Source organism: Bison bison, unplaced genomic scaffold (assembly GCF_000754665.1).
Source record: "Bison bison bison isolate TAMUID 2011002044 unplaced genomic scaffold, Bison_UMD1.0 scf7180017864201, whole genome shotgun sequence".
Classification (NCBI taxonomy): Eukaryota; Metazoa; Chordata; class Mammalia; order Artiodactyla; family Bovidae; genus Bison; species Bison bison.
This window is the reverse complement of record NW_011494773.1, coordinates 1,800,690-1,811,172: the sequence shown is the minus strand read 5'-3', so window position 1 is coordinate 1,811,172 and position 10,483 is coordinate 1,800,690. Positions and strand designations below refer to the sequence as shown.

General features: G+C 37.8%; 2 protein-coding genes across 2 annotated transcripts in view; one reads left to right on the top strand and one right to left on the bottom strand.

Moving 5' to 3' along the window:
• Positions 1-4,132, top strand: part of NOXRED1 (NADP-dependent oxidoreductase domain containing 1) — a 23,289-nt gene extending 19,157 nt beyond the window's left edge. Inside the window, exon 7 of the mRNA XM_010844388.1 lies at positions 3,273-4,132. Coding sequence (XP_010842690.1) covers positions 3,273-3,453 — 181 coding nt within the window. The 3' untranslated portion in view covers positions 3,454-4,132. The remainder of the gene's footprint in view (positions 1-3,272) is intronic.
• Positions 4,133-4,275: 143 nt separating this feature from the next.
• SAMD15 (sterile alpha motif domain containing 15) overlaps positions 4,276-10,483 on the bottom strand; it is an 11,686-nt gene continuing 5,478 nt past the window's right edge. The window contains exon 3 of the mRNA XM_010844387.1: positions 4,276-6,015. Coding sequence (XP_010842689.1) covers positions 5,794-6,015 — 222 coding nt within the window. The 3' untranslated portion in view covers positions 4,276-5,793. The remainder of the gene's footprint in view (positions 6,016-10,483) is intronic.

Below are 10,483 nucleotides of genomic sequence, written 5' to 3'. Positions count from 1 at the left end.
TCCTCTATGCATAACTTAAGGTATAAAAACTACTTTGGAAAATAAAGTGCGGGCCTTGTTCACTGAAACTTGGTCTCACCATGTCGTTCTTTCTCTTACCTTCTGGCTGAATTATTCAGCCTCTTTTCTCCACTGAATTTCCTCACTGAGCTATCCTTATTTCAGCCTCTTTTCTTCACTGAATTTTACTGAGCTATCCTCATTCTATTACTCTTTATATCCTTAATTAACATTTAATTAAGCAATTGTTTCCTGATCCTCGCCGACGCCGTCCCCGCTTCGAATTCCCTGGATCCACCGGGGCTGGACCCCGGCAAGGTGTTAGTTCTAGAAGGTCTTGTAGGTCTTCATAGAACCGTTCAACTTCAGCTTCAACTTTGGCTTCTTCAGCATTACTGGTTGGGGCATAGATTTGGATTACTGTGATATTGAATGGTTTGCCTTGGAAACGAACAGTGATCATTCTGTCATTTTTGAGATTGCATCCAAGTACTGCATTTCAGACTCTTTTGTTGACTATGATGGCTACTCCATGCCCACAGTAGTAGATATAATGGCCGTCTGAGTTAAATTCATCCATTCCAGTCCATTTTAGTTCACTCATTCCTAAAACATCAATATTCACTCTTGCCATCTGTTTGACCACTTCCAATTTGCTTTGATTCATGGACCTAACATTCCAGGTTTCTATGCAATATTGTTCTTTACAGCATTGGACTTTATTTCCATCACCAGTCACATCCACAACTGGGTGTTTTTGCTTTGGCTCCGTCTCTTCATTCTTTCTGGAGTTATTTCTCCACTGATCTCCAGTAACATATTAGATACCTACTGACCTGGGCAGTTCATTTTTCAGTGTCTTATCTTTTTGCCTTTTCATACTGTTTATGGGGTTCTCAAGGCAAGAATACTGAAGTGGTTTGCCATTCCCTTCTCCAGTGGACCACGTTCTGTCAGATCTCTCCACCATGACCTGTCTGTTGGGTGGCCCTACATGGCATGGCTCATAGTTTCATTGAGTTAGACAAGGCTGTGGTCCATGTGATCAGATTGGTTAGCTTTCTGTGATTGTGGGAAAGACTGAATATTGGTATCTTTAAGTCTTTGGGACCCAACTTAGGGAAAGAAAGCTGCATGTGTATAGGGGTAGTCTTATCATTCAGAGTATTTTTTCACTTTATGTCTCCCCTTTCCAACATATCCTTGCTACTCAAACTGCCTGACAGCCATGCCAGCATCTGTGCATTTGTTTAGAAATGTAGATTCCAGGGCCCCACCCCAGATGTATGGAATCAGAATCTGCACTTTTACAAACTCCCAGGTGATATGCCCATTACAGTTGGAGAAGTGCTGCTCTACAGTCTTTTTTCATCAGATGATGTTGGAATGGGAGGCAAGGGATATTAATCTTTCCACTATCATTGTAGTTTCTCAAATTATCTTTATATTTCTAATCTTTGTTTTATAAAGTTTGAAGTCATATCATCTGATGCACAGAAGTGCATATTTTTATACCTTCCTGGTGGATTAAACTTTTTAATTCTATCCCCCTCCCTTTAAAAAACTTTTTAAAAGATTATTTTGATTCACATGCAGTTATTGAGAATACAAAGAAACCCCATGTGCCCGAACAAACCATAGTACAATAGCTACATGTAGATATTTGTAAAACTATAGCCAATACCACAACCAGGACATCGACACTGACACAGTCAAGATGTAAAACAGCTCTGTAACTAGGGATCCTTCGTGTTGTTTCTTCCTAAACTGGCAACCATTGAGCTGTTCTCCATTTCTATGATCTTGTCAGTTCAAGAGTACTATATAAATAGAATCATGTATTGTGCAACTTTGGGGACTGGCCTTTTTCATTCAGCAAAATTCACTGGAGATTCATCCAGGTTGCTGTGTGTATCAACAGTTTGTTCCCTTTTATTGCTGGGTAGTTTTCATGGCATATGTATGTACCACAGTTTGTTAAACCATTCACTTGTTGAAGGACATTTGGGATGTTTCCAGTTTTGGGGTATTTATTAAGCATACAGATGCTCTGAACATTCATGTACAGGTTTTTGTATAAACATAAGTTTTCATTTCTCTGGGACAGATGCTTAGGAGTGCAATGACTGGTTGCATAATTTTTTTAAGACACTACGAAACTGTTTTTCAAAGTTGTTATTTCTTTTTACAGCACTAGGAATGTATAATTCAGTTTCTCTACATCTTCACCAGCATTTGGTGTTGTCACTAATTTTTGTTTTACCATTACATGTATAGATCGATTCATGGAGAAGTGACATCTTTATAATGTTGAGTTTTTCCATCCATGTACACAGTATATGTCTCTGTTTATCTTATTTCATCAGCATTTTCATCAGTAGTTTTCAGTACACAAGTCCTTTACATGTTTTGATTTACACTAAGTATTCCATTTTGTGTGTGTGAAAGGAACTACATTTTTAATTTCATTGCCCAAGTGTTCACTGCTAATATATATAAACAAAATTTATTTTTCTGTGTTTATTTTATATCCTGTGACCTTGCTGAATTCATTTATTAGCTCTAGGAGATTTTTTTGTAATTTTTTGGGATTTTTCTACATAGACAATAATGTCATCTACAAATACTGATGACTTCAGTTCTCCCTTTCCCATCTGTATGCCTTTTGTTTCCTTTTCTTGCCTTATTGCACTGGCTATAACTTCCAGTGGTATGTTGAATAAGTGTGGTTAGAGCATATATCCTTGCCTTACTCTTCATTTTTTAAATACTCTAAAACTCTACATCTTAATGTTTTTAACTTGAATTCCACTATAGACTAATACTTAACACTGCCCCATTTTTATTTGCATGTTAACTCTCTTTCTTTCTCTTTACAGTTGAAGAGGTTATCTTTTTTTTTAAAGAGGATTGTAAAAGAAATGAGGTCTCTCCCATTTCTAATTTCTATGATCCTCTTATGTATTTTCTATCTAAATTCAAGGAAAATATACCAAAAAGGATGTTGATTTTATTATCATTCCCCAATTATGAATGCGTCCCCAAATGTATTTAGAGAATTGTACATGTGAAAACTCATAAGTACAATTAAATCCACATATTGAATAGATCCAGATGAAATTTTAATTAAGATTTTTAATTAGTTTGGTATAGAAAATGAAGAACCTTATTTCCAAGTGGAGGAAAACTTTCTTTAAAGGCAATGTTTAACAGAAAATCAGATGTATTGAACAGACATAAAAAAGTAACAGTATTTTTTTTCCCTACCCCAGGCCTTTCCCCTTGTTTGATCTGACTACTGTGCAACTCAAGGAAACTCCCTTTAGCCAGTACCTCTCAAACAGCACTACTTTTCAGGACTGCTTTACCCATCTGTATTGTGACTCATTTGGCATCTCCCTAACCAAAGAACAAGAACAGCCAGAGGTTTCCACGGGTTCTCCATCCCAATAAGAGAAGAGACCTCTCAGGAATCATGAATTTTTCTCCTTCTAATCAGGTAGTGCTTTGATTATCTCAACTGTCAGTGGAAGTCATGTGATTGTCTGGTGTTTCCCGTATGTTAGGCAGCGAGGAAATTAGAAAATTGTACTGATGGCTCTTTAAAATTTAGAATAAAACAAGCAGTTCTTTACATCAGTATGTTTGGGTGTGTCTGGCTTTTGGAAGCAACTGAATGAAACTACATAACCTGACACATTTAAGTAAGCTGCTTTCCCAGCAACTAAATATCAGTTCAGTAAATTCAAATTCTCCCTCATCTAAACACTAAATTCAAGAAGCTATACTGTCATTATTAGATGGTTACATACTTTTTCTGTAGCATTCTTTTCCTATAGCAGTATGTAACTACATTCTATACAGTATATACATTCCTATAGCAGTATGTAACTACATTCTCTACAGTATGTACATTCCTGTAGCAGTATGTAACTACATTCTCTACAGTATGTACATTCCTGTAGCAGTATGTAACTACATTCTCTACAGTATGTACATTCCTGTAGCAGTATGTAACTACATTCTCTACAGTATGTACATTCCTGTAGCAGTATGTAACTACAATATGTAGCTACAGTAGATAGTTACAGTCTTTTCCTATAGTAGTGTGTAGCTAACAAATGAAACACCTTGATTTTCCTACAGTTTGGATAGAAAAATAAGATGTGTGGTAAACAATCACAGTGTTCTTGCCTGGAGAATCCCCATGGACAGAGGAGCCTGGTCGACTACAGTCCAGGGGGTCACAAAGAGTCGGACACGAATGAGCAACTAAGCACAGCACAGTTCAGATTTATTTCAAGTTTTGCAATTGCTTTATGTCAATCAGAATAGAAAACAGTATTAGTAACAATCAAGTTGAGAAAGGATGGTGGTGACTATGCTGTCACTAAACAGAACTATTTTTAGCCAAATGTTAAAGTACTTTCGAACAAAGCCATTCACCGTACATTGAAACCACCAAGGTCTTAGGTTAATCATTTACATTTTTCTCTTTTGCATGCTTGTGAGCCAAGCAGACTCAATGGTACTATCTTAAATGGTCCAAGATAAAATTTTGTTAGTCTGCTTGGGGAAAAGATTAGGTTCACCATCAAATATTAATATTCTTGGTATGAAAGCTAAATTGAGGCACTGTTCTTTCTCTCACTGGGAAAAATAAAAAAGGATTCCTTTGAATATTCATTCAGGTGTAAGGAACTGGATAGGGTACAGTGGTTTTTTGGATTAAGAAGTGTCCCTGGGAAAAGAAAGAGAAGTGAAAGTCTATGAAAGGAATCGGAGTCATTCAAGCAACAAAAAGTATTTTTAATTTCTTGTGAGCAGTCCAGTCATGCGTAGCCGCTGGTCTGTATTTCATTTTATAAAAGTCTGGTGGTACCGCATAGAAAGCCTTGTAGACAAACCCCAGACCTACTCCATGGTCTGTGATACTTCTATAAGCCATGCTGTTTTAACGGGTAAATACAAATCTAAAAAGATATTTAAAATTTTTTGTTCTCTGATGCCAAAAAGGAATGAGAACTCCCCCCACCCCTACTTTTTCACAAAACATTTTCTTTTAAAACATGTAATTTTAATCCTTTTTCTCTGTTTTGGAGATGTATGCTAATATTTTTTTAAAAGTGAATAAACCTTCTGCCAGTTTTCCATCCCAGGATGGTCTTCTGGGGGCAGGGCTGTTGGGGCCACTTTGAAATGTGAGCATTTCAGGGGCACTTTGTCTTCCTGACGCTGGGAGTTTAGCCTAAGGGCTTGGCTCCAGGTAGTAACTTTCTGTTTGTCATAAAGATATGAAAAGTTTTAATTTCTTTTGGATACAGACAGTTAACATGTCAAGAATAGATCATATCTGCCTGGCTATATAAAAGAGTAAGAGGTCTTTGTCTCAACAATCTCTTTAGTGACCTGCCTATAATGGGCATCACGGTCTGATTTAATGCTGATTCAATAATTATCTGGGATTATCTGAGCTGGCAGGTGATTTTACTTTCAGTTATGTTTTCCCAATGTGTTCCAAAACCAGATGAAGTAGAAGAATTTATCAGGAAGTCTTACAGTTACCCCGAAAGAGAGCTGTTGCTATCTTTGTTTTAACAAGGGGCGAAGTTGAAACATAAATAAAGGGAGGGCGCTGTGAGTCAGTGGCAGAACTAGGAATGGACCAGCAGTTCAAACTCTGATTCTGAATGAAGAGGAGAAAGAAAACACAGAAATGCCTCATTTCTTCCCCCACATAATTTAGTTTGATTTTCAAGTTAAGTGAGCCAGCTTGCCCTACAGGTCAGTGGACTATAATGCTGCGTCATTTTCAAGGGTGGCCACCCGTGGAGCATGATCCTGTAATCCCACTTCTCGCGCAAATTCAGACAAGGTCAAGGAATCAGACTTAACTCCACTATGACCTTTTCGCTCTAAAAATAAGCCAATATTGTCTCTGTAGGGAAGGCGGATGGAGCGTGTGAATAATGGCTCTTCAATTCCCAGCAGCTTCCGGGTATGCCGAGAAATTACCTGTAATGCAAGGATAGCTTTTTAATGGGAATTTCCTGAAAATACAACTATAATTGAGTAAGTTTTACTTAGTTTCATAGACCTCTTGAATGCTAACCCCTCAAGCTAGTTCTATGAGGAAATAAAACACTGAATACACTGAAAGGCTTCCCACCCTGGAATTATCAAAACACATTTCTTAAGAGAAACATCACATGATTTATCTTTCTACTTAAAGATGTTTCTAGGCCTTTGGATCAAATAGGCACAGATGGGTTCATTTCTCTTTTTTTTTGGCTAAGCAATCTGACCAACAATATGAGCAGATAATATGTTCAGATTAGGAGCCATGACTTTCTCTAGGAAGGTTAATAAATAACTTGTCTATAAGGGGCTCAGTTAATAATCAACTAAGAAAAAAATCATTACTCAAATAGTTATTTGGTGCATTGGACTGGAAATAAATCTCAAACACTAAAAAGCAGACATTAAAATTCCAGTTAAAATGCATTAGTGCTTATACTTGTGTATTTTTTTAAAATACTTTTGCCAGAATTTTCAATGTCTCTAAAATATAGTTTGTATTCACTGAGTACCATGCCACTTGATATGCTCGATTAAACTGTCATTGCACTTTCAAAGTCTAGTTTTAATTGTAGATCTGCTATAACATTGCTATTTGAATTCATATTCTGCCTCTGGGTGAGAATGTAGTCCATGAGACTGCTGCTAGAATACAGTCAAAGGAGTACGTAGAATGAATTTGCATTTGTTTAAAAATACTGGCCATAGTTACAAGACTGTAAAATTCACACCACAGATATTTCTAAGCCTGATGCAAAACAGCCCAGAAAGTGCATTTTAGATAAGATAGCTTTCTTCTCAAATCTGACTTAAATTGGAGTTGTTCAGACTCTAGGGGTGGTTGTAGGTAAAGGACAGAGTCTGTATCATTGCCTTGCACTCCTGGTGGGAATACTAATTGAGGTCTGTGGCCACTGAGGTTTCAAGATTCAAAAGACAGACACAGAGAAGTCCTTTAAGCTGAGTTCCAATTAAATGTGGAAGGAATGGAGAAATAGGGAATCATCATTAGAATAACAGTAATAACTGATGCAAAGCTTTAAGGTGAAACAGGTAATTTGCATAGCCTCAAACTACCTCCCCCAGTATGTTTAATACTGGTGGTATTAACTCTAGGTCTGTGCTGTGCTGTGCTTAGTCTCTCAGTTGTGTCCAACTCTGCGACCCCATGGACTATAGTCCACCAGCCTCCTCTGTCCATGGGGATTCTCCAGGCAAGCATACTGGAGTGGGTTGCCATGCCCTCCTCCAGGGGATCTTCCCAACCCAGGGATTGAACCCAGGTCTCCCACACTGCCTGCAGATTCTTCACTCCCTCCAGGAGGCAGGGAGCTTAATTCTCCTCCCTTTGACTGTGGGCTGGACTCAGTAACTCACTTTTGATGAAGAGAATATGAAAGAGAAACACAGTAACTGTGGTGAAGAAATTTGCAGACACCACCTTAACCCAGTGATCAAAGTCAACATCTCCAGTAATAGATCATGTCAATGCCATGTACTTCCTGCCATGATTAACTGATATCATCATCTGTGTGATGGTTTCCCCACAAAGTATAATTCCATGGGAAACATGAGACAAACTGAGGGAAATCTACAAAATACCAGGCTGCTGCTGCTGCTGCTGCTAAGTCGCGTCAGTCGTGTCAGACTCTGTGCGACCCCATAGACGGCAGCCCACCAGGCTACTACTCTTCAAAGTGTCAAGGTCATGAAAGACAAAGAAAGATCAAGAAATTGTCCTATATTGGAGAAGACCAAGGAAACAGGACAGCTGAATGCAATCTCCAACTGGATCTTGGAATGAGAAAAGGACATCAGTGGGAGAACTGTAGAAGTCTGCATCAAGTCCATAGTTTGTTTAATAGTTCTGTGCTGGTGTTAATTTCTTTGTTTTGATAAAGGTATCCTGATTACATACGATGTTAACATTAGGGGAAACAGGGTTAAGAGTACATGGGAACTCTCTGTACTATCTTTGCAACTGTTCTGTAAAACTAAAATTACTTGAAAATTAAAAAAATTTTTTCCATTTAGTGACAATTGCTGACATGTTGTTTGTGACATGAGTTGTGCTATTTAAGCAGCTTGCAACAAGGCAGGTGAGTAAAATTGCTGAGGTATTATAAAGCTGGTAAGGCTGTACTTTGAAATATACAATCAGGCATATAAAAGGAATGGGCAATTCATCAGTTCTTCTACAAATATTTGTCACAAGGTTATCTGTTATCTTTTGTTCACTTGGACTGAATGGTTAAAAATATTTTGAGAAATAATTTTTTAAGACAGAAAGCTAAAGTAAACGCAGTGCTATCTTGTCTATTAATAGCTTGTCCTTAGAGTAAGTAGGGACAAGAAAAGGACAATATAGAAATATTTTCTCCTTTTTTACCAAACGAGTGTATCACTACAAATGGGAAACACAGAAGAGCAGTTTCCAGAGCTCTCCTGGCCAGGGAAGAATAATAATTAGTGCTTCTTTTCTTCTGCACTCCTCCCAGTCTAATCTATACATTTAGCTCTTCTCTGGTCATCTTAGTATGTCCTAGGAAGGACAAAGGGAAAGGTGAGTTATTTCTATAGGGGAAGAATGAGTAGTTGCAAAATTATGAAAGTAAAAGGAAGTTGAAGAGAACAGAAACTGGCCATGAGTTAACTGCAAGGCTTATAAATGGGACTTCCCTGGTGGCTCAGACGGTAAAGCGTCTGCCTGCAATGTGGGAGACCTGGGTTCGATCCCTGGGTCAGGAAGATCCCCTGGAGAAGGAAATGGCAACCCACTCCAATTTTCCCCTGGAGAATTCCATGGACAGAGGAGCCTAGCAGGCTATAATCCATGGGGTCCCAAAGAGTCAGACACGACTGAGCGACTTCACTTCACTTATAAATGGGAAGCACAGTTTATATGTGATCCAATTTCTTAGCAGCCATGTCCAAAATTCTGTACACTCAAGCAACCTGTCCTGACTCCTCCCAATCTCTAATGCCTATGAATGATGATAATTGAGAGTTGGCATGAAAAAGATAGCTACATTGCTTAAATGTTGTTATGAGATAAAATTGTGGATGTACTGTACTAGTGCTATAATTACAATGGTGCAGTAACAAACGCTTAGTGTATCAGTAAGGAAGGTATCTGTGGTATGCTTAAGGTCACTTTTGATCTCTAAAAAGTTACCTGTATCATAGTGTATAATTAGCTTTTTTTACGTGGACCTGTCAAGCAAAGCTTATGTAACATATCTGTAGGAATATCTTGATCTTTGTTACCCTAGTGATTTCAAGGAGAGGCCATATTTGTCTACTGACTTTGATAATTAGTATTCCAAAGTTTGCTTATTCAAACTTTTTGGAATATAAGGAGAGACTACTGGGTTCATCATTTACTCTTGAGGATTTCAGAAGATATTTAAGACCTCTTGCTTCTTGCAAGACTAGAAAAAGCATAATTAGAATTTTTATCATTCACATTGATATTGTACTTTTGGAATGAAAATGTCAAGGAAAGCAAAATGACTTGGCAGACTCTTAATACGTTCTCATGATGAAAAGTTGAAGTTTTTGGTGTTTAAATGTTTTAGGAATTTATATTACAAGTTACTGTACATTTTTGCAAAACTTTTGCAAAAACTTTTGCATAAACTTTTGCATTTCTGTTCCTTATTTTTATTTAGAAAATTGAGTACATTACATACATAGGTAGAAATTAGAGCTCATAAAAATGGTTGTAGTATCTTTGAACATAAAAAGGAAAAGATATTTACCTCATAGTACTTGGTAGCTACATGAAAGCATGATTGTAATTAATAATTTGTAATAAGTTGCCCTTTTCTATATTATGTATATGTGGGTTCACAGTTACAAAATTATTCATTTAAAGAGGCAATATTTAAAAAAGAGGCTATATAGTACAGTGGTTTAAATAGAGCATGGATTGGGATATTACACAGAATATATTTGAATCCTGGCTCTTATTATCTGAATGATTTTGTGTAAGTTGCTTCACCTTTCTGGCCTCAGTTTTCTCTTCCGTAAATGGGGATTAAACGAAGTGATAGATGTGTGGTGTCCAACATAAAGTAAAAACTCAGAGAGGATAGCTATTGATGGAGTACAAGAGACTAAATATTCACTTCAGTTCAGTCGCTCAGTCGTGTCCAACTCTTTGTGACCCCACGAATCGCAGCACGCCAGGCCTCCCTGTCCATCACCAACTCCCGGAGTTCACTCAGACTCACGTCCATCGAGTCAGTGATGCCATCCAGCTATCTCATCCTCTGTTGTCCCCTTTTCCTCGTGCCCCCAATCCCTCCCAGCATCAGAGTCTTTTCCAATGAGTCAACCCTTCGCATGAGGTGGCCAAAGTACTGGAGTTTCAGCTTTAGCATCATTCCTTCCAAAGAACACC